Raw genomic sequence first — 25,987 nt, forward strand, 5'->3', positions numbered from 1 at the left:
AGTTAGGTGCAAATGAAGCTGGACCTATATTTAATCATGAGTGATCTGTACTTCTTTATTATGTGATAGTGAATCTATGATAGTTGTTGTTGATAACGTTACCAAACTTATACTAACATGTGCAAAAGTAACGTGAAATAAACATGGTGTGATGGTGTTCAGTGAAGATGTCATTTAATAGAAATAAACAAGTGATAATAAAAATGTACCATTGACTAGAATATTTTTCAATAAATGGTCTTACTTGCTTTGTAAGCTATTAAAAGAAAAACACAATCCGTATTCAGAGTCCACCGTATGGAAATTATCACAGCAGGGGAATTCTTTGCCATTGAAATGACAGTCTGCTATTATTTCATTACACTCTTTATGAATCTAAAATAAACGTCAACTGAGAATTTGCTAAATGGTAAGATATGTTATATAATTATTAAAATTAAATCAATTATATTTTGTCAATAAAATTATATTTTTGTAAGTAAAATTACAATTTTAATATCACGTAGATTTGTACGTGGTATAAACATATCTATTATATTTATAACTATGGTAAAAATTATTAATATTACGTTGTGAAATATGAATTAAAAATTGTTACTGTATTTAACTTGGCGTAGAATGGTGGCAGGAATGCTAGCAGCATTTCCCCGTTGAATCGCAATTCTGATTATCTGGGCAAAAAACGAACCAGCCTCCTGTCACCAGTCAAAACAATAAGGCGAGGTGTTGTATTTTTGCTATTAAGCTTATTGCTATTTGCATGGTATTAAAATTGAACCTGACACGAATGTATGTAATGTTTAACAATTTATAATTTAATAAATAAAAAATTTCTTACATTTTCAATAATGTCTCTCCAAGGAACATCGCAAGGTACTGCTGTACCGCAAGGCAGACATAGAGACCGACTACAAATACCTCGTCCAAATAGCAAGTCTGCTACGTATCTCTTGTAGTCATAGTTTAGTGGCTCCACCAAACCTGCTATTGTTTAATACATTCAATTATAATATGCTTACAATGAAGGAAAACTCCATTTCAAAGGTTTACTATTAAGAACTTACTTATTTTTATTAATTTTATTAATTTTAGAGAGATACCATTTTCTTTATTACCTTACTTTTTTATTATCTGTGATAGAATCTCTATCGTTAACTTTTCTTCGTTGAAAGTTCCTTAATAATATTATATGAAGTCTAGAAAACATATCTATAAAGTTTCCTAAGTACGTACCATAGTTTTCAGATAACTTCTTTAATACACTCTTTGGGGAATAGGTTTCGCAAATGGTCACAGCTGGGAATGTTGTATTCCAGTACAAGTAGCGAGTGTCAGGGGTGAAGCTGACTGCATTGCCCCGCTGTACCACTGGCATCAGGAGTATATACAGACAGCCGACGAACATCAGAAGAATCAATAGCCATACCGTCCTAAAATTAAAATTGTACATACAAGGCAATTGGTAATCATATTTGAAACTTGGCATAGAAATCTGGAACAAAATTAAACAACCAACTAAGTCTATCAGAATGATTATTCTAAAAGATATAAATTCAAAACTTCCAAGCTCAATAATATAAAAAATATATAATAATGTATACTTCACTCAAAATATTGTTCGGATTGCAAAAAATAGTTTAAAAAATCTTGCAATTTAAAAATATTTTAATAAATTTCAATACTTTCTTGAAAGTATTTCATGGTTCATGGCTTCTTTTAAATCCACATTTAATAATAAACTTAATAATTATTCAAAATAATTACCATTTCTAATATATTACGAAACATTTTGCCCATACTTGTAACAACAATTTGAATTATAATTACATAACGTAAAAAAAAAAACATTAAAAGTCGTAAAACTTTGCCTTAATAATTTATTGCACTTAATAAAAATCCTATTGAGAACAAAACTACCGGGTAAATTGTATTAAAAATATTAAAGAACACGCTATGAAATAAAATGCTAATGAAATTTGATCTTATTCATCTCGTTAATCAATTATAATATTAATATTACTGACATAACTTTATAAAATGTGTCCTAGAGATAGGATGTAAGTATTTCTAAAGTAATATACGCTTATCTATAAATAATTTTCAACTCTGTTAATAAACAGTACTAGCGAGCAAAACGCTAATGAGAAGAGCTTTATTAAAAAGAAGGCTACAGTCTTAATAAATTAAGTCAATTTCTTATACACATATAAATTTCCTACTTGGATTAAAAATATTTGTTGGTAATTATTGGACTTATAAAATTTTAAGTTTATGTTTGTTTAGTCAAGTAATTAATTATTTGGATCTTGAATTTATCTAGGGCCATAAGATTACGGTTGTAAGAAATTTGTCAATCTTTTTAATATTTATACATTAAATATCATAATTACATAGTATTAAACAAAGTCGCTTACCACTATCTGTCCCTATTTATGCTTAAATCTTTAAAATTACGCAACGGATTTTGATGCGGATTTTTTTAATAAATAGAATGATTCGAGAGGAAAGTTTTTGTATATAAAACATGGACAATATAGTAAAGGAACACTGACAATTTTAGATGTATTTAATGTGATGTCGTAAATAAACAAACTTTGAAGAATATTTCGTATCAGTATATACTAACGTCGTTAGATAAAAATAAATAGTGTCCACATTAACAAACCTATTAAAGAATTTACCTATATACTTTAATTTAAAGGACTAAAGTTTATACTTTAGTCCATAAAATATTTAAAAAGTATTTACCTGCTCAATTTTGTAGCTTGTTCTTCAAATACATACTTTAAGCCGTGAACACCACTGTTTCGTCCAAAAAACGATAATCTTTTATTCAAACAACGGCATGCGTTCATTTTGTCAATCACTGGAACTGGGCTCTTCCATTATTACAAAGTAATCTGTTGTCACTGTTATTATAATATTTAATTTCACATTTTAATTAAACTAAAAGCTTCTATTACGTGAACTACATGATACATTTAATATAATGAAATATTTAATCTACAGTTATTATTAACTGCAATAGCACTAGCTTTAGACTACTAAGTCTCACATCAAATTTTACTGATCTTGTAGCCAGCTATAAGAAAATAACTAATAATAAATACTACATCTAAAATACAAATAAATATACAAAATAATCATTTCATTCTAAAATAATGTAAAAATGTTATCAATTTAAAAAATGTTTCAGTCGAGTAGGCTCTTGTGAGCGTTTTTGAATCATTTTACAGGATTAAATTTATTTTAACGCTATGATCGGTTCGGATACTAAATTTTACTAAGGTAGACTTGGAAAAAAGCAATACCCATTTCCGCCAATCAGTTATATACATTGTTAAATACAGTGAATAATTATTTACTTATACAGCACGAACAATGACGAATCATCATAGTCCTTTATTGAGCAACACGCCTTATTAATCGTTAGATTTCTTTATATGTGATTTAATGTACCTAGTATAAGGCAAATCTTAAATTATTTGAGGAATTTATATACAAATAGGAAAGTGTAAACCTTGCCCAAGGACATATGAATTAGATTTGTGCAAATGGAGACCTGGTGTTAAAAGTTTTTTTTTTACTTCACATATTCTGGATTGTTGAGCTCTAAGATTGATAACGGGTCTGTTTTATACATTTCAGATTGATATAGAATCTCATCGGTATTTATTTATTTAATCGATACACCACAGTATTTGAAATATAACACTTAAAACAAGAATACAGAAAAAAGACAGATACAACTTCAAACACTTAATAAGTATATACAGCATTAATAGTTACGTTAGCCTCCAATAACAATTTTTAACTATACTCTATTCAATAAATACTACAGACTGCAATAATAACACGCTTATTAATTATTTAACATTTAGACAATTGATAAAAAAATAAAAAATAAATGAAGTAGAAAACGAATACTAAATACTAAATACTAAATACACACAAATGACAATATAGGATTCTTAGAGATAATACCATAAATTCACAAAATTAAGCAAAATATAACAGTTTAAAAACAACAACAATAAAGATATCCCAATCACAATAACGCTATATATATACAATTATATATCGGATATTGAATATGAATTGGTAGCTTGAAAATAACCTTTTTCCTATAAACAAATAGGCACGTCCTGCCTAAGAATTAGTATTTTATGGATTGTTGGCACCCAAAATTAAAACTCATTTGTATATCAATAAAACACTTTATTTAATAGATAATTGGAACCGAGTTTCAAAACAATTACAATACAAAAATAACAGCATTAAATATAGCATTGCAGAGATCGTTCAAATAATCCATACAAGTGCAAAGAATAATAACATTAACTTTAAAACTAAAGTCTTTAATAAATTAGAAGATACATTTCTTATAAATAATAATTCTTAAACGATATTGTGGAAGAAACAGATTTTAACCAAAACTAAATAATTTCTTTAACCAACTCTTAGCAGTGGTTGTAGTAACATCTTCAAAATCAGGATCAGCGTAGGCCGATGTAACCTTCGGTATTACTTTTTGCGAGCGATCTAGTCGAAATCCTTGACGTAAATCTCGTAACAATTCAGACAATGGATGAAGAATATCGTCCTCTGATGGAAAAAAAGTAATATTATATAAAACTGTCTGCCTTAATAATGTTTAAAGACTGTTTAGTTAATCATAGGTTTATCTCTTTCTGTCAACAATTATTTGTAATCAAAAGAAAAAGACACAACATTATTCAACAAATCACTTACTGACAAGATTATTAGTGTTAAACTTATTAGTCATTTTATCACATAACATCAATACCCTGAATTCCTATTTTTTAATTGAACGAAAGGTGAGAGTACCTAACTACAGTTACTAGAGACACAACATTTTAATTCCTGTAATGCCCCATTTTCACTTACATTAGTAAGGAATAATTAATTTGTCGCAGTGAAGGAATTGGCCCGATTTCGATAAAAAATGATTCATATTAATGATACGAGCTGAGATGGCCCAGTGGTTACAACGCGTGAATCTTAACCGATGATTGCGGGTTCAAACCCAGGCGGGTACCACTATATATACATATATATGTGCTTAATTTGTATTTATTATTCATCTCGTGCTCGGCGGTGAAGGAAAGCATCGTGAGGAAACCTGCATGTGTCTAATTTCATCGAAATTCGGCCACATGTGCATTCCGCCAACCCGCATTGGAACAGCGTGGTGGAATATGTTCCAAACCTCCTCTTTAATAGAAGAGGAGGCATTATCTCAGCAGTGGGAAATTTACAGGCAAAGTAAAGTAACACTTTACTTTGCTTTTACTTTATTATGATAAACTTTATCCAAATACTTACGACAGTAAGGCTCTTTCTCCGACGTCAGCACGAAGTAACCTCCTCGAGCCCGGGGTTGCCCTGAGCCGCCCACGGCTTGGATGCCCATCACGGAACATGGAGATGTCAATCTATTACAAGCGGCTAGCAAACTCGCATTCACTCTACGAAATGATAATTTATCTATAGCTATTGAATTGATATTATATATCTATCTATCTATTGGCCCTTTGGAGTAAGGCCGACTCGTATATCAAACAGCAAACTTTGCTATAAACTATTTTTATATATATGTTACTCTATATGCATTTATTGGTTAACTTAAATTATAAATCCTTTCAATGGCTTTCAATGAATTATCTTTACAAATTTTTCGACCTATAATATATACATATAGCAGAATGGAGGAACAAATCCGAAATATTTCTGTGTAACACTAATTCATCTTTAGCCATAACAAAACCCGCTGAAATACACTTTACAAAAGACATTTTTAGCGTTTCCTAAGAAATTGTATTAAATAACTTACACTCACCCTTCGTAAGTTAAATTCCATTGATGAGCTTGAAATGTGCAATTATTGTTGATCAAAGATTCCGTGAAGAGGAGATAAGCCCGGCCGTGGCTGCAGATCGCTTGCTGTAGTTCTAAATTCAATTCAATTCTTAGATTACGTACATTAAAACAGATAAAACTCACACTACTAAAACATTTGTTATATATGAGCGGCATAGAAACTATCTTTACATGTACACGATTGATAAAAGAGAGTAACTTCTAAGTTTATTTTGAAGAACATCATGTATTTTTTTAAAGGTTGGCGGAAAATGGACATTAGCGCTGTAAGGCATTTCTTACATCACCAAGGCGCCACCAACCTAAGAAGCTAAGATGCTGTTACCCTGCATATCCATTGATAAAACTATAAAGCTCTGTAATAGCTACAAGAAAAAAAGGTTAAATGGCTTAGAAAAAGAAAATTAATGTTTTATGTCTTTATACATTCATAAATTTAAAAAAAATAGTAATCTGTCTACCTAATTAAATATTTAAAAAATTAAATATCCATTAAGCAAAAAAAATAATTTTCAAAAATGGAATCTCGTCACTTTGTGTTCAACGTGTGCAAAAACAACGAGCCTCAAGCCATATAGTACGACACAACGACGACACGACTTAGATGTAGCATCAGAAAATGCAATGAAACCGATTACTGCCGATTTATTCAAACAAGACACATACAAGACGCTATTCGTCGCTATAGATTCTCGCGTCATAGTCCAAGATTTTTAGATATCCGCTCTGCATAAAATCCTTCTACGTGATTTTTCGATTGGATTATGTCGGAGGGTGCCCCCCAAATATAAAACCGAGTTTCTGTCGCCCGAAACTGCGAGCGTTAGCCGCCATCTTGGAAAACGTTTTTTTTGCATATATCTCGGAAACGTTAAGTTTTACGTAAAAAACCGAAAAATCTTTTTTGTAGAGAACAAAATTTGCCACCTTTTTTACACCAAACTTTTCCCCCTATTGTTCTGAAATATTTCGGTTTTATACTTGGGGTGGGGCACCCTCCGACATAATCCAATCAAAAAATCACGTAGAAGGATTTTATGCAGAGCGGACTGATTTTTGGTGCTAAAATTCCTGGACTATCAGTTCAACCATGTTGACATGTCAAATTGACAAATGTATTAGATCTTATGATATTAAAAGTTAGATCATAATCACATAAGAAATAAATATTGATAATTTGAGATAGCCTACTTAATTTAATCGATTTTACAAATTTTGCCGATGCTACATCTAATTTATGTCGTACTACACTTGTATATGTGTTTTAATACCAAGCAATAAAATCATAGTCACTGTTATTAATTTGAATAAATTTTCACAAGAACTCTTCATAAAGTAATTTCTCTCTTCTCGACTAAGGTATTTTCAATCCTAATAATACTATTATGGCAAAATAGTGTTAAGAATTTAATATAAGTTTGCGCCTGAAATGAAATGTTTTGCATGCGATGCTCCCGATACCCGCCATTATTAGTTTCGCTGCGAAATTGTATGCTAATAGCTAGTTTCACAGGGAACCTCTTCTAGAGTAATTACAAAGGAAAAGTTATGCATTTTATATATAATTAAAATAATCATGTACTTACTAGACGGCGATATTGGCAACAATCGTGCCCAAATTGAATTAGTTTTGTTCCCACACCCCGGCTGCTTCATACCACCGTTGGGATAAAAGTCTGCGTGACCTGAGTACACGACATTATTAACATATTGTGCCTAATAACATATTACCTTCGTGCATATCTTAGAATTCAAATTAAAAAAATGCTTATGACATTGAAAAATTTGACCAAATAATTTGGAAATATTTCATCGGTTTTTCGTCCTTATATATCGGGCGTCTAGAAATAGTTAACAAACAAATACAAAATAGTAAAAGCGTATTCATAAATCTGATTTTTCAATGACTGGGTTCAAATATTCAAAGTCTACGTTATAAGAACACCAATACACGTTAATTATAATTACCAATAGGATCAGGTAAGCCAAAACCAATCTTCTGCAACAATCTCCCATTGGTGTGAATAACGTCAACAAAATCAGCATCTGTATCGTCTAAACGCTCCACACGATTTGATGTCCTAAAACACGGCTGCGCTGGATCTAAGCCTAAAATCGACAACATTTACAGAATTTAGATCGAAATGTCTAAAACATTTTCAAACGCAATTTCAATTTTATTAAACGATTCCGTTGAAAGACTTTTGAAATAAATTTGGTAATGCGCCAAAACGAGCATGAGAAAATATTATTCTATTTTTTAAGCGTTCTCGGTTTTTAAAAGAGTTTATTTAATCTAGCTTATAACGTCAAAACAAGTAAGTTACAGAACAATAAAAATGTAATATATATTTACTAAATTGTAGACATAGAACAACAGCCTGTAAATTTTCCCACTGCTGGGTTAAGGCCTCATCTCCTTTTGAGGAGATGGTTTTAGTGGAATACACATGTGGCAGAATTTCTATGAAGTTTTGTGAGGAAACCTCACATTGTTTTCCTTCATCGCCGAGCACGAAATTAATTTATAAATACGTACATGAATATTCAGTAGTGCCTGGGTTTGAAACTGCAATCATCGGTTAAGATACACGCGTTCTAACCATTTAGCCATGTCGGCTAGACATACTATTTTGTTACTTTTTACCTGTGATTCTAGAAACTTTGCCAATATGGTAAGAGACATAGGATGCAATGTGAGCTCCGAGGCTGTGACCGACGAAGTGAAAATCCTTCACTCTGGCTCCAGTTGCTGACATTAGTTGCTTCATAAAACTATAAAAAATAATGATAATTTTATTTACAACAAACAACAACAACAGCCTGTAAATTCCCACTGCTGGGTTAAAGGCCTCCTCTCCCTTTGAGAAGAAGGTTTGGAACATATTCCACCACGCTGTTGCAATGGGGGTTGGTGGAATACACATGTGGCAGAATTTCTATGAAATTTGTCACATGCAGGTTTCCTCACGATGTTTTCCTTCACCGCTGAGCACGAGATGCAATTAAGCACATGAAACAGCGGTGCTTGCCTGGGTTTGAACCCGCAATCATCGGTTAAGATGCACGCGTTCTGACCACTGGACCATCTTGACTCTTTTTTTTTTTATTTACATTTTAAACAAAATTTTAATATGATCAAGAACTCTGAGAAAGTTTATAACATAGTATTTTTTTAATCAATCGCATCGTAATAATGAATTGAATCTCATATTCTTCAGGCATCAATTACAAATATATAAACTTAAAGATATTTTCAAAAGTTGGACTCATAGAAGATATAAGTTAATCTTTAATGAAACCATTTATTTCTCTCGATGACTTTCGATGTTTAATTGTATCACACGAGTAGTTTAAGCAGCTAGATATGGCTGGCTATAAAAGAGGTTTACCTTTAATTTTATTAGAAATACTTATAGACTTTATTTCAGTACCCAGTAACGTCAGAACCAACTCGTCGTGTATTGGCAACGGCTCTCCAATATTTCCAAGTATTGCCGCCCTTACTCCAATCCACGGCTATTACATTCACGTCAGCCTTAAAAATAAGTACAAATAGTTTAGAAAATTCAATTGACAGGAAAAAAATTAAAATATCAGAGCCATCTATTATAAAAAATCGTGACTTAGGTCGATCATTAAATATTATATTACGCTAACTCAATATTTTTATACGAAGTACGCCTCCACGCTAAATTTTATCGTCGGCGTATGTATGTATGTGTGAATGACGCTCGTACTTACAACATTTCTTAGTGTGCGTGAGAAGAATAAAAGTAAAGACAACAAAAAAATACAAATCAGATTTTATTTGTAGTTTATTTTAATTGATTAAAATAATTAATTTCAGTTCTTAATTAATAAACAGATCTGTAATATAGGTTAATTATGATTAAGAGTGATTATTATTGGTGTTTCATTAGGCATTGTTCATTATTATATTAAATGTCAAGTAATAAACATTATTTAATTACGAGATTTTTACTTGGCTGTAAAGGGTTGCGTGTTCTTTTATTTAATAATTTTACAAATATTCTCTCTGAATTGGTCTACGTCATCGTAGAAATAATTCTAAACCATAATTAATTAATATACTGTTTTCATTAATATTAGCACACGATCTAATACCATTAAGGTGGTGTAACTGACGATAGTTGACAATTATTAATAATGATGCTGTTGAATAAAAGATAAATTGATTGAAAAATAATAATGTTCGTTTGAACAATAAATACCCATTCAAGAAAAGCGCCCGTCATCTCTCGTACCCAAGATGCATTACTGTGACTCATGAATCCATGAATGATCAATATAGTTCTCCTATCCGGGTTGAAGTCCACCCATTCGAGACCAAATTGTGACCCAGCAAATACCTGCATTTAAAATAGTTCTTTTGTATTTATTTATTTCAAAATCATTGTGAACAACAGAAATAATGCTAGAAAATTGTACATGCTATGCTACCTTTCGTGTTTTCTTGGTGCTTGCTCTTGTTTCTTTATTTTTTTTTATATTACATTTTTTTTTCTTTTCAATTTTAATGAGGTGATTTCATGTTAGCTTAACTTAACCGATGATTGCGGGTTCAAACCCAGGCAAGCACCGCTGTTTCATGTGCTTAATTTGTCTTTATAATTCATCTCCTGCTCAGCGGTGAAGGAAAACATCGCGAAGAAACCTGCATGTGACAAATTTCATAGAAATTCTGCCACATGTGCATTTCACCAACCCGCATTGAAACAGCGTGGTGGAATATGTTCCAAGCCTTCTCCTCAAAGGGAGAGGAGGCCTTTAACCCAGCAGTGGGAATTTAGAGGCTGTTGTTGTTGTTGTTGTTTGTTGATTTCATAATTGGATCGAAATTTGCAGTTTCTTAATATTAATTCTGAATAGCTAAGACATTGGAATAACCTGTTACATGTATATATTTCTATATTTAGTGTGTAGTAAAATAACTTGTATATTACAATGTTGAGTAATGTTTTTCTATATGTTTATAATATTTTCTTAATATATATATTTTATATTCTCAACTAAGGGCTATCACTGGCCCATCCAGGATTTTAGGCCAGGTCAGGTCGCCGGCGGCTTCGTTCACGTTTTAGGGGTTGATTATCATATGTTAGGCAAAAAAGCAGCACAATAAATTTCATCAAATTTAGTTCATTAGGACAAACAGAGATACTTTGACATTTATAATATAAGTATAGATTAAGTTATTTTTAGTAAAAAACGAAATATAAATGAAAAATCAGAAGTCTTTCAATATCATACCTGAACTCTGCCAGGCTTACGACGAGATGAAAAGTAGAAATGTGTGTTGACGTCATCAGAGGTGTCAGGGCGCATGTTGAAAAGCCATATTTGTCGTGTTAGAGAACCCAAGCCGAAGCAGTCAACTAAATCAGGGACGGGGAGGATAGTCGTAGTTTCCTAGAAGAAGATTCAGATAGATAAATTTTTATGACAGCTATTTGCATTAAAACCGACCTAAAATAATGATTAAATACCTCGCCAATGATATTCTAATAAACAGATATATTATATCCATACTAAACAACAGAAAAAAGTGTGACGCGCCGGGGAGCGTTTAATTTAGTTTATTTTTATATTTCGTTAAAAGTAAAAAGGATAGCTTGATAAAAACAATAAGTAAAAGGGATAACTGGATGTTTTAATTACGCAAAACGTATTACTACGAAATTATGATGTATTATAAGATATTACTACGTAAAACAACTAAAGGCAAACGTCACAATTAGGACGTTTTTTAGTCTTCACTTTTTGCGCGTTAATAACATATCTGTTTACGACAACATCATTGCCTAGCGCTATATAACGCTTGGCTTGCGTTGCTTTGGCGTTGTAATTATTTTTGGAACGAAGTTCGTTTACGCTACTTAAATTGAAGTGAGATTGAACAGACTGAACTGGCAGAGGTCACCACGTCCCTCTTTTTTCTCTCTTTCTGTCTCTTTCTATTCGCTTCGTTCCAAGCGGGTGACCTACGCTACATATATTTAAAAAAAAATAGCTATTTGTTGGTACTCTACCAGAAACCTTCATGCAACTTTCAACAACAACTGTACTCAATTTTAATCAATTGTATGAACGATCTATAAACGCATCCGGAAAAAATAAACAGAGGATTATTCATTGTTATAATTTTATACATTGCTTTATATTTATGGATTGATTTAATCTGTCCTCACTATTCACCATTCACTTCCAGTCCCGGATCCACGGTCATTTCGAGTCTGACAAATAACTTGATTTCGACCCTTCTCCAGTATTGGATTCTGTTGACCGAAGTTTCGTGTCATATCTTTGAATTTCATTTTATTTTACACAAGTTTAGAAACACTGGTTTTTTATTTGTAACACAGTTTTGTTAGAACTCAATAAAAATTAAAAAAAAATAAAAATTTTCGCCCTTGTTTATTCCGCTTAAATTTTAGTGGTAACTAATTTATTTCTACTGTCAAATAATTCATACAAAAATATGTTTCTTTTTCTTCAACTATATAGATATAATGGATACCCGATTATATGCGGTCACCAATATCCATATAAAGTGGCGTTGTAAGAAATATTACCAATCCGTATATTACGAATGCTCCACCAACCTTTATATTAAGTATATTATACCTACAGTTACTCACTCACCCCTTAAAAAGGAACACAACCATTTACTAAGTATTATCGATTAGCAGATCATGAGTAAAGGTAAAGTAAAGGTTACCTACTCAGCCGCTTAGCACAAAGCCTTACCACCAAGTTGACTTAAATTAAGGAATCAAAATCAACAATAATCCTTATTTTGAAAATTAATAATGCGGCTTTCAGACCTCACGATATGGAAATTTATCTTATTCAAATGAAAAGTTAATAACATTTTTCTTATTATAACATAATCAATTCAACTGTCTGAATCATAAATTCTTTATGCGGGACGTGGTGAAAAACAACAACAAAAATAGCATAAACGGATTATAACAGACAATGTTAGGCGATAAAACTCGCAATCAGCATACCAATAATGTACGCTATACTAATAATAACAACATAAGGAGGGGAGTTTGTTTATTTTTTTTCCGGATTCACGTTAGAACTGATAATCCGGCTGTGTATTATTGGGATGTACATATATCTAAATAATCATACGCAAATAAATAACGTACACATCGAAAAAACCACATTTTTATTATCTATTTTTGAATGATTGATTATAGAATTTGTTTCTATAATTGTAAAGTTTATTTGAATAAATACCTTTGATTAGATATGGCAGTTCTTAAAATAAACATAAACAATACAAAACCTCATAGCTGACGTAGTCGACGACGGGTGTAGTCGTTGCCGTAGAGTTACTTTTAGCACTCCATTTAACAAATTCCTTCATATCGTCCGGACTTATGTGATTTTCAACTGTAATTAAAAATATATAAAATTATTAATTAAAAGCATATTTGAATATGGAATAGTAAAAATAAGTCATTTAGACTGCGATGCTCGGGATACCCGTATAACAGAATGGTGTAGTTCTAAAGACTATCATTATAGAAGCAGCGTGTAAATTTCCTACTGCTGGGTTAGGCCCCCTCTCCCTTTGAGGAGATGGTTAGGTGAGGTTAGTACGTAGCCACCACTGCCACCACGCTGCTCCAATGCGGGTTGGTGGATTCACAGACTTCGTTGAAATAAGACACATGCTGGTTTTCTCATGATATTTTCCTTCACCAACGAGCTCGAAATATAAACACAAATTAAGCACTTGAAAATTCAGCGATGCTTGCGTTTGAACCCGCTATCATCAGTTTAGATGTATGTGTTCCAACGACTGGGCCATAACGGCTCTTATAATATAATAAACACTAAACAGTATATGAACTTTATGCGACCTATTATATTGACAAATCACTCACCTGTGGTAGCGTTTACTACTAAGGTGAGCTCTCTATTTCCTTGCGGTCAAGTATAGCACGGACGACAGAATCAATGAGCTATATGTTATGCTAGTTATGTATATATAACATTTTGATAATGATCGAATGAATCGATGACCTCTGTGGATGAGTGGTGTGTACACTGGTTTTCATGGGTACGCCACTCCGAGGTCCCGGGTTCGATTCCCGGCCGAGTCGATGTAGATTACCATTAGCTTTCTATGTTGTCTTGGTACCGTCGTTACTTCTGATTTTCCATACCACAAGTGCTTTAGCTACTTACATTGGGATCAGAGTAATGTATGTGATGACGTCTCATATTTAAAAAAAAATGATGACCTATTCATTGGATGTTCTTACGTGTGTCATATTCAAATATCGGTGTTTACGTTTAGGGAATTTTGTTGCTAGCAGGCAGACAAGCGGACAATTTGACAATGCCCTGTAAATTGACAATGACAATTCGCACTAGCCTTGGCTTGTTAGGACTATTGTTTATTTTTTTTAAATGTTGAATGTTAACAAATACCTACAATCTTATTTGTTCAACGTACCTACTTTCATGATACCATCCAGTCTTTATTCGTTCTTTTTATAAATATATGTAAATATATGAATATATATCTATGTTAAAGATTTTACAATATTTTTATAATTAAATGTTATACCAAATAATAGTTGATATTTTATCTATAATCGAGCGTTCTAAAAATATAAAACTACAATTAGCTGTAACCTAGTTTTTTAATTATTACCAGATAGGTAAACATTGGACAGTACATTTCGCCCTAAATAAACTTATCACAACTAAGCCACGAGTACCAAGGGCTCACTGCCCTATCTATCATTAATTTAATCTCTAACTTAAGTTAAGAAATATATGAAACATGCAAATTATTCTTTTTAGTATTATTGAAAGACACTCGTCCCAATAACAAACTCGTATATTCAATTTATAAATAAAAACTAATAATAATCATAAATAATTTCCTAATACTTGGTCATAAAAAAACGTATACGCGCCTTCATATGTTATATACTCTGTTGAGCGTGACTTTTTTAATAGTGTTAAAAAAAATGATAATTCAAATTTAACTGCCTTCCTTCAAAATATTGGCGCGTAATTTGACTAAAATTATTGCATTTGGTTGATGATTTTATTTTTTCTAATACATTTCAACACTGTTCTTATCGTATAAATATCATCCAAGTTACTAAAAATAAAATAATACAAATATTATTTTCTTGCAATATGCATAACAATAGAACCGTACCATCTAACGATATGGCACGATCTTATCCGAATTTGTATCAATTGAAATAGGCATTGCAAATGCATTATGATTTAAAAAAATAATGTGCAAAGAACACATTTATTTAAAATCTAATAAAATCATTTCTATCAAAAGTAATGTATTCGCAAATTACTTTTGTGCATAGTAGGGAGATCGTTCGACCCAGTTTCGTGCACGTTACTAGGGCAGATGTCGCCAAGGCAACCTATAAACCTAAGCTGTATTCAATGAACAGTCTTAAGCGTTGAAGCCAGCACGCAATGTATTGTGATGATGAAAATTAGTGTCTTGTTAAAATGAAATCACTTCGGAATCAAATATAAACGATGTTAAGGTCAGGTGGATTTTGAAATTCATAATTAACGGTTTAAATAAATCAAATATCTCATATATTCTATACAATTACCGATAACTGGCTTAGTTGTAACGTAATATAAATTACGTATAATCGAAATGTTTTTATGAGCATAAAATTAACTATTTATAAAGCGTAACATAATAAATAATAACAAATATTTGTTACCTATTACGTCACAACCATGTTTTTTTTTCTTTCTAATGCACTTGATAAGGAATAAATCTTTCCAGTTTAGGAATTATGAGTGATGAATACTGATTTTAACAAGCATATATAACTTTATATTTATTCCATACTTTGTAAAAATACCAGTTTTAACCGTACATTGTCATTCAAATATTTATAACTGGTATGTCGACTTATCAAGGCGTATCTACTTTAACGTAATATTAAGAAAGTATGATGACAGTAAAAGACGATATTTTTTTAACTTTAATCACTAATATATAATAAAAAAAAGAAAATAACTAAAGAAAAACCTGCTAAATCATAAAATCATATAGAGATAATGTAATGTATGTAAAGAAATAAAAATGAAATATGTAAACATACACAGTAAGTAATATAATATAAATACATATTTCGTTTATTATTTGATTGATTTTGATGTTATTGGATTTGATTTAGAAATTTGATACAAAACAAATCTTTTATCTTTTAAAGTAATAAAATGTGTAGATATTAAAACCGGAAAAATAGCAATGAATCATTTTAAAATAATTACATTTATGTATGTACATACATACAACTAATAAATAAAATTAAAACATTTTTTTAAACTTACGTTCATCCGTTGTTACCCAGGTGCGTAAAGCGGTTCCATAATTAAATGCAAAAATTTTAACCAATGTAATAAAGAAAATATTATAAAAAATATTCATCGCACTAAAAAGTATGCAGTATAAAGAAATAAATAGTTTTGCTAAAACTGCAATAATTACTCCACCGCGACAGTCATCAGACTTAAATAAGAAAATAAAACAAACGATCGTGTTTTATCTACAGCCATAAGCGCGACATAATTACATACTAGTTTATTTTAGCGAACAAAACTTGCGAATGATTACCAGGATGTAGTCCTGGCTGAACAAGATAAATAATTATCAGCATGTACGTTAATACGTAATAAGTTTTTCCATAATAACATTATTATTTTTTACTAAACACCATTAATCTCCTTTATAGTATTTAATCTTTAGACTTAATTTGTTTATTAAGTAATAGTTTTTGATCGAGTGCTGTTTTTTGCTAAAGAAATATATAATTGTGTATCTACATGTTACTTAATTGTTTATACTAAAGTCTAAAGCTGCTTCATTAAATAATACTGTGTGTGTAATCTCTGGCTAAAATTCTTTAACTAAGTTAAAGAATTTAAAAAAATAACATTTTATTAGAAATAATTTAGGTAGAAGTTATTATTAAATTTTTTGAGTAAAAAAACTTTCCAATTTTTTAAATCTTATATCACCACTTAAACAACAACAAATAATTAAAAAGCTTAAAAATGTTATACGCTAAAATTAGTTTTCTCTTTTAATATCTACATAATGAAATATATATTATTACTTTTACTTGAATTAACTTGAAAGTGCAATTTATTTCAAAGTCAATTAAAATTAAAATATTCTTTATTCAAGTAGGCTCAGAAATAACTATTTAAATTCTTTTTAATCGCCACGTTAATGTTTTGAATTAGATGGATACCTACTATTAAATTTGACACCCTTTTAGTCTTAATAATAATATATCAAATTATGGAACCTACCGAAATATATTATTACATTTTGAACTGAAAAAAATATAAAGTTTAAAGGAATAGGACACAGTAGTGTAGTACGTACTTTTATAAATAGTTATTTTTTTAGATTGGCAATACAAATAAATAGAACGCTCTCATTGGCTTACGCTTTCAAAATCCATAACAACTGTCTCCATTTCAAACGATTGCCGTTTGAAATATCCTTTGTGAATTTGTCAACAATCTTCAGTATCTTTGCTTACAGTTATTAACGTCGTATTTTATTTTACTTTATATTTTAAGCTTATTTATAATGACGTCAATCAAAGAAGATGAAAAGAAAGAAATTCCCGAAATAATACACGATCCCCAAACTAATTGCACATATCAAAGGCTGAGATTCTTTGGAAAGGTAAGTTTTATCCTAAAAATGTTTATTTTTAATAAATATTGTTTCGAAACTACATAATCAATTGTCTTTAATGATTAAACAAAGTTATATTCGTATATAAATTAAAATAAATCATATGATTTGTTGAGGTTAGCATCTGTTACTTCAAAAAAATGATCGTTGGTTAACGGTTTAATTATAGAGTAATTTTATTGATCATTGATTTAAATGTAATATACTAACAATTTATGTGTTTACCAACAAAATTTCAGTAACAGACAATATCAGTAAAATTTAAAAATTCCGTTATAAACATGAGTTAAAATATTCAACTTCTTTCAAAGTACTATTAAATAATTTATAAAGAAATACTAACAAGTGTCAATCATTCGAATTCAAGGGTGGTTTTGCAAAATGCTACGAAATACAAGATATAGCATCGAATCAAGTGTATGCCGGAAAAATTGTTTCCAAAAAACTTATGGTAAAATCAAGTCAAAAAGAAAAAATGGCACAGGAGATATCCATCCACCGGTCCCTGTTACACAAACATGTCGTTGGCTTCCACAGTTTCTTTGAGGATTCACTTAATATTTATATTATTTTGGAGCTGTGTAAAAGAAGGGTATGTATTAATATGAGAATATTTTATTTTATAACATGTGGAAATATCAAATTACATACAAGCTCTATGCATAATCTAAGTCCTAAAGTTTAGTACGTAATATCTTGTCTTAAATTTGTTTTTATATGTTAGAATACTTATAATTATTATTATGTTATGTTTTGATATAAATGCTGTAATTTGTTGATCCAAATTTCATAAATTCAATTACTGATCGGCTGATGTGCATTACATATGTTGAATGTTTATTTAGAGTTTTCAGTTCTTATTGTAAAATAAAAGGTTAATTATTTTATCTTAACTATATCATTTTAACTATATCATAATAGTAAACTTTATCATTAAAAAGATATCATAACACTTTTCTGGGATTGTTTATTTTTATAGATATCATACAGTAACTTACTTAATTACTATCCTAGGGAAATTCCTTCTGATATTTTTTGCTCGCATTATGAGCTCTCTAGAAATTTGCCGTTTCATTTATATAATAATCATCAACTGTTCTTAATTAACAGTCAATGATGGAGTTACACAAACGTAGAAAAGCCATATCTGAACCAGAGACAAGGTTCTACATGCACCAGATCCTGCTCGGTGTGCAATACTTGCACAGCAAAAGGATTATCCATAGAGATCTCAAACTGGGCAATCTGTTTCTTGATGATGATCTCCATGTTAAAATTGGAGATTTTGGTCTTGCAGCCAGGATCGAATATGAAGGTATTTCTAATATTAGCTATGCAACTAATTGTCTAGTTGATTTTCTAATAAAACATACATTAATTGTAAATAAAATATAAATTCTAACCAATCATACTAAATACAATTAAAAAATTACATTCCAAAACATTAAATTTCTTATGTACAAAAAATTTAGTCAATAGTGGTTCAATATTTTATGTATAAGTTTATATTAAATAGCACTAACTGGTATTACAAATGCCACTTGATGGTAAGTGATCACCGAATGTGAAATGAGAAATTGCCATAAAATTGGTTCTGTAAAAAAATTCCTTACAACATCAAAACACTGCTGCCATTTGGCAACTGACAATGATTATCCATGTGTGCATATTATGATTGTAAAATCACTAAGTATATGCTCTTTTTGGCGTGAGTGTATGTAATATAATAACGAGTACAGTGGCACATACCCAGATAGACTTGCAAGGAGATGCCACCAAGTTAATCATCATATAATAGACCATATTATATGTATATGGTATTATATTAAAATTTGAAGCTTAAGACATGGAAATAACGTAGTAATGTAACTTTTAGGAGAGAGAAAGCAGACTTTATGTGGAACACCTAACTACATAGCACCAGAAATTTTGACTAAGAAAGGACACTCTTTTGAAGTGGACATCTGGAGCTTAGGTTGCATCATGTACACACTGCTCGTAGGCAAGCCTCCATTTGAGACTTCCACACTTCGGGATACATACAAAAGAATAAAGCAGTGTGAATATAGGTTTGTAAATTATACTTACTTGTAATTCATAATTATATATACTTTTAATAATATTTAGCTGTAACTTTTTGTAATACAATGTATTTTAAATACATTAATTGAAGAAAGTTTCAAACAACACATACATGTTTTTTATTCCTAAGACCAGATGGAAGAGTATAAATACTTTTAAATTTCTTAGTGATGGGGTAAGCTTAGCTCTACAAGCTTGTTTCGCGGGCCCGTGGCACTCAATTCGTAGTCGATACGCGCAGGCTGTTATCGCCGATAACACTCTCAATCAACGTTACAGGTTTTACATATATGTGTTATGGTGATGGATACACATGCATATTGTCTGTAATGTCTTCATACAGCTGCATTAAAATGTTAAATAATGCTAATGTACTTGTGATCAATTTCGCCTTCCACAGCCATGCTTAATGGTAACTATGCCTGTGTGCAGATTTTATATTCCAGCAGAGTGCGGGCAAAAACACAGATGCACTCTCATAACCCGACGGGACAGCAATCCAAAGATATTACAAAGAGTTTGATTCCAAAAACAACAGCTTCAAGGCCTTCCTGAGGCTCAACATTATAGATACTGCCAACATTCAAATGTGGTACTGCTACTGAACTTTTGTTGAATGGCAAACACAAACCCTATAATTGCCCAAACCAATTTAAAACCAAAACTCCAAATCTATGCTAGCATAACATGCAGAGTTGACTCCTTTTTTTTCTATGTAATGTCATAATCCTATCAATATCCTTTGTCTCGTCTATGTATCATTTACAAGTCGATCGATATTAATGAAAGTTATAAGGGTACTATCTAGATCACACCTTGGTCACGACAAATGCGGCACTAGTTATACCAGAAAATAGAAAAGGTAGACAAGTGGCTGGCCATGAAAATGAACTTACATATGCAGCTATTCATCATGCTTACATACTGCTTGTGTTGTTTATTGTTAACGTAATCTTATTATGTGTAATTGTTAACACTGAGTCATTTGTCTTTATTTAATTCCGTTAAATAAATCAATATAAACTTGAAGGCTAAATAATAATTATTATTTAGCCTTCAAGTTTCATATTGAATTAATATTAGCTTTATTTATATGTAACTAACAAAGTTGGTATGTCAATAAATTAAGAGAGTTTCATAAACTTATTGACATACTGACTTCACTTAAACTGATTTAATAGATCTAAATGTACACTGTGCAACTTTTTAATGGCTATTAGTAAAGCTCTCAAAGTATTTTATTCTATCTAGTGATAAATAGAAAACCACAATTTTGTCTGTTTTTGCGCAGAATCCCATCATCACTACGTAAGCCAGCAGCATCAATGATAGTCCTACAGCTGCAGTCTAACCCATGCATGCGGCCGTCTGTGGACAAGCTGCTGCAACACGAGTTCTTCTCATCTGGCATTATGCCAGCTGCCTTGCCCCTATCTTGCCTCACAACTGCACCTAGGACTGATCAACTGGAAGGCATTGCACTGCACCGTCGACCACTCAACGAGGTTAATGCTAATGGTTAGTATTACTATCCTATATATACAATCCACTGAGGAAACCTCTTCACCTAACTAATCCATTGAGAAAATCAATCCTCAATATTTAATGAGGAAGGAAGGGTAGTTTTATGATATAAAATAGGTGGCAAGTGGTCACCACCATTTATTTAATTACTGCCTTGATTTACAATCCCAAAAGTTTTTTCAAAATCTCATTAATTTACTCAACAACAACAGCCTGTAAATTCCCACTGCTGGGCTAAAGGCCTCTTCTCCCTTTGAGGAGAAGGTTTGCAAAATATTCCACCACGCTGTTCCAATGCGGGTTGGTGGAATACACATGTGGCAGAATTTCTATGAAATTTGTCACATGCAGGTTTTCTCACGATGTTTTCCTTCACTGCTGAGCACGAGATGAATTATAAAGACAAATTAACACATGAATCAGTGGTGCTTGCCTGGGTTTGAACCTGCAATCATCGGTTAAGATGCACGCGTTCTAAACACTGGGCCATCTCGACTGAATTTACTCGAAATAGAAAATTAAAAATAGGAATTCAAAAAAAGTTTCTAAATTAAATTTGTTTTCATTGTTTTCTAGACAACATTATGGCAGTGGACTCGCCAGTTAAGCGCGCGCCGCCTGCAGAGCCGCGTGCGGTTGAACCCACCTCGCATCGGCAGAATCTCATCGCCCTTCGCGATCAATTGGCTGCGTTGCTTACTAACAAGGTAAATTTTAGTCTCAGAACATGGACATGGAAAGCAATAGGTTTAATCGCTAGATTAAAATTACGCAATATTTGTTGACTTTTTTTGTACCGATGGTACTGTAGAGAGTTTATCTAAAGAAGGGCATAAATTTCTTCAAAATACATTTGAATATGAATATTCATGGTAAACTTATCGTAAATTAAATGTTTTTATTTACAATGACAATATTTGAGAGAAACTGTAACAAAATTTCGAGTTAATGTGATGGTTTAATTTAGTCAAATAACTCTTTATTTTTCAGTACTTACTATTTAATTTTATTTAACACTAGTAAACTTTTGGTTAATAAAAGTATATAGTGTCGGCTTTTAAAAGAAGCAAATTAATAAATGTTAAGCAAATTAAAACTTAAAACCTCACTTTGCAATCTCATCAATAGTTTTTCAGGTCATGTAGTTCGCCATAGGAATGCAACATAACCGTTTGCTTTTATATGTACAAAATATTAACACTTCCCCTCTCTCGATTCGCTGTTTGACAAGGCCACTAAGGAAGGCTTCATTACACCAACAAGCACAAAATGAATTATAAACAGAATATTAAGCACATAAAAACTCAATGCGCGTGCACAATTTGAACCCGAGGTTTTCAGAAACAATTGCTTAATCTTAGGACCATTTTGACTCAGTTTAATATAATTTCAACATTTTGTATTTTCTAAACATGATATACTCAGCTTATTTATTCTGGAGCAATCAACATTGATATCTGACTAATAGGCGAAAGGCTTTGCTTGCTTTTCACATTGGAAAGAATTAAGATCCTAATATACTGTATGCAATTATGGAACACTGGGTGTACCTCATATATTCTTATGCTAAGAAAATTCTATTTAATCATCCAACTTTTACCTAATTAGTATTATTCATTCTCGTTTGAATATATATTTTTCAAGCTTATAATAAGATAATCTTTTTGGGAATTTGTCGTGCTTCGTTGAGAATATCGATAAACACTAGGAATGCATTATACTACTTAATTTGTTATTGTATAAAGAAACTAAATGTTCAATAATCACCAATAGGATTGTTTTGAGATTGAGCTTATCATGTATTAAAGTATTTTGTATACATAAGAACTTACAGATCATTTCTTGTTTTAACTCAGTTAAAATGCCGCCGCGAGTGCCTCAACGACGACATGAGCGATCCAGCCGCGCAACCCTTGGTATGGGTCGGAAAATGGGTTGACTACAGCGACAAGTATGGTTTCGGCTACCAGCTCTGTGATGAGAGTGTTGGTGTTATGTTTAACGACACCACAAAGCTCATTATGCTCGCTAATGGAGTGTAAGTATAAAATATTTTTATTAATTAAAATCCATATTACCTTCTATAATCCATATTAGTAATGTATAATGAAAATTTATTGTCTTTCTGTCTAGTCACATGAAAACCACAAAAAATATCTTAATCAGACCAATCAGCAATATCATTACTGGATGGTTGTTTTTCTTTTAATGCAGCATATTATTATAATTATTGAATGGACGAAATTAATGTTTGCAGGAACGTACATTACATCAACCGGCAGGGCCAAGAGCAGTATATGACTATGCGGGAATACCCACAGGAACTGGACAAAAAGATGAAACTTCTTACATACTTTAGAAGATATATGACAGAACATCTTATGAAAGCCGGTTAGTTATTATCTGTTTATATAAATTTATTAAGAACTTTTTTATTATTTTACCGTTTTTTGTTATGTTCTACACAACTCAACTAATATTATTGTTTTTGTTTGACAGGAGCTTCAGTGCCAGTGAGAGAGAGTGATGGTCTGTCGCGATTGCCCCACTTGCACCAGTGGTTCAGAACCACACTAGCAGTCATCATGTACCTTACTAATGGAACCTTACAGGTAATTACTCAGAAAACTGAACATATTAAAGTTAAATGTATATCAAATACGAAAATTAGCCATGAATAAAATTAACTGTAATTAAAGGTACTACTTGATGCTATTTTGCTGGTTCTTTGGTCTGTTTATGGGTAGACAGTAACTACTAAGCATCAGGTTTTCATTTGACTCTGCCTAACTATGTATTTTATATAAAAATATTATGTCTAGTTTTTTTTGCATGTAGATACTAAAATCTTCAGAATCAGAAGTGTGGCAGCAAATAAATGTTTCAACTTAGTCGTTTTGTTAGCCAATCTGTAAATATGAATGGATATTGGCTACTCCTATACATATGTATTTGTTACTAGATGTTGAACAATGTCTTACTATCCAATTTTATAATTTCAGATTAACTTCCAAGATCACACCAAAATTATCCTCTGTCCTCTGATGCAAGCTGTTACATACATAGATGTTGAGAAAAACTTTAGAACATTCCGCTTCAGTACAATTGAAGAACATGGCTGTGATAAGAAACTCTACACAAACTTGACATATGCACTAGAAAAACTCAACAGCGTATTAGCTAACAAACTATGCTAGCCTCCTACAACTTACTAACTGACTATGGACCTAGTATATCTTCATATGATAATTAAATGAATTGATACTCTGCACAGATTGATTGTAAGGAGATTTAGTAGCCAAAGTGCTAATTTGCGCACCTATGTATTGTAATCGTTTTGTATTTTATTCTATAATATTTAGATAAATTAAAGATTCTGCTGAAAATACTTCAAATTTCCCAGCAATTCAGCAATTCCTAATGGATATCTTTTAACTCTTAGCTGCCTTATTTATTAGTTACTCAATACTGTTTCAATTGTGCATATTAGGTTAATCAATTCTACCAAAATTGCACATTGTAACATGTAAAATTATGACACATTTAATTAAAAAAGTATTTAGGACTATGGTCATTTTTCAAATGGAATATTTACACACTTATGCCAATAAATTGTATTGTTAGAATATAAATACATTCAAGTGCCTCACATTCTAAATGTTATGTTTGAATATTAGGATTAAAATTTTAGTTTAGTTTTTGTTAGTTTGACCATTAAAGGGAATAAATAGTTGCACCATGACTGAGCGGCCGGGTGCTAGCAGTTACATGATTATTTTGATCATTTTATTTAGTTTTAGAACTATTTTTAAACATTATTTTTGTGCTTCAGTAGTATCACAAAATTTATGCCCCACAGAGTGCAACGGATGATTCAATATTTTCTACTCTCACTTTATTCAAATATTTTTAAAATGTATTTATTATTCATTTAGTTGATAAGTTATTGTAAATCCAATACAAGTTTTCAGATATATTCTTGTAACTTCAAACCTTTTTTTCTGAAAATAAACTAGACAGTATTATGATGCTTTTGAAGCACTACACATTTGTAACTTGATCATTTCTAAGGGGTGTGTTACCTCATGTAACATAACATTTGACAATAAAGTTTTTAGTACAAACAACAGCCTTTGACTTATCACTTTTAATTTTTAATTCAACATAATCAGGTATTCCATTTAAATAATCATTATGTGACTACTAAGTCATATAAATATAAAATAAGTGGTATGAACAATTCATATATAGTATAAACTCATATATTTTCAGGAACATATTCTAATTATGAAGAAATGTGTGTTGAATTTTAGACATAAGTGTCTGAAAATCGCCAGTAATAAAAATGTAAAAATTACAAAATCACTTAATTGCCTCCTTAAAACTTAGTTATTTATAGAAAATGCAGTATTTACTATAATAATAAATTACAAAATCAAAGAAATGAAGAGAAAGATTATTATCTTTAGTTCACTCATTTATATACAAAGTTTTATACAATATCATACCCTATATAGTAATGATTCTTGAGCGATGCATCTGTACCCTGTACAACAGTTATTAGCTTTTTGACATTGTATTAGAACATAACTTGCGGATTGCATTAAAGTCCTCTTAAAAATGGATGATAAAATTCATGATAAATTCCATAATATTAAATACCATAAATGTGCCTGTTTTTTTAAACAATTATTCTCAATTATCATCAATATAGTT

The 25,987-nt window shown here is 31.1% G+C and overlaps 2 protein-coding genes across 5 annotated transcripts; one reads left to right on the plus strand and one right to left on the minus strand.

Moving 5' to 3' along the window:
- On the plus strand, positions 1 to 25,581 carry LOC124535115 (serine/threonine-protein kinase polo). 4 transcript variants are annotated; one of them, XM_047111208.1, is made up of 12 exons: positions 1 to 409; positions 17,545 to 17,653; positions 18,033 to 18,257; positions 18,776 to 18,980; positions 19,542 to 19,734; positions 19,916 to 20,026; positions 21,039 to 21,265; positions 21,848 to 21,978; positions 23,128 to 23,309; positions 23,529 to 23,662; positions 23,771 to 23,883; positions 24,274 to 25,581. In XM_047111208.1, exons 2-12 carry the CDS (start codon positions 17,555 to 17,557, stop codon positions 24,466 to 24,468), a joined length of 1,815 nt encoding a protein of 604 aa, XP_046967164.1. In that variant the 5' UTR covers positions 1 to 409; positions 17,545 to 17,554; the 3' UTR covers positions 24,469 to 25,581. The 4 variants fall into 4 exon arrangements, with proteins under 4 accessions (XP_046967164.1, XP_046967149.1, XP_046967173.1 ...); XM_047111193.1 differs by lacking the exon at positions 1 to 409 and adding an exon at positions 15,357 to 15,476; XM_047111201.1 differs by lacking the exon at positions 1 to 409 and adding an exon at positions 15,362 to 15,476 and having other exon boundaries at positions 17,507 to 17,653.
- LOC124535143 (pancreatic triacylglycerol lipase-like) lies at positions 4,192 to 16,561 on the minus strand. The gene is made up of 11 exons (XM_047111230.1): positions 16,285 to 16,561; positions 13,223 to 13,329; positions 11,176 to 11,334; positions 10,137 to 10,274; positions 9,336 to 9,439; positions 8,549 to 8,676; positions 7,870 to 8,010; positions 7,488 to 7,586; positions 5,861 to 5,972; positions 5,347 to 5,489; positions 4,192 to 4,605 (listed from the first exon to the last, which is right to left on the minus strand). Exons 1-11 carry the CDS (start codon positions 16,379 to 16,381, stop codon positions 4,427 to 4,429), a joined length of 1,407 nt encoding a protein of 468 aa, XP_046967186.1. The 5' UTR covers positions 16,382 to 16,561; the 3' UTR covers positions 4,192 to 4,426.
- Positions 25,582 to 25,987: the final 406 nt, after the last annotated feature.

Source organism: Vanessa cardui, chromosome 2, assembly GCF_905220365.1.
Source record: "Vanessa cardui chromosome 2, ilVanCard2.1, whole genome shotgun sequence".
Classification (NCBI taxonomy): domain Eukaryota; kingdom Metazoa; phylum Arthropoda; class Insecta; order Lepidoptera; family Nymphalidae; genus Vanessa; species Vanessa cardui.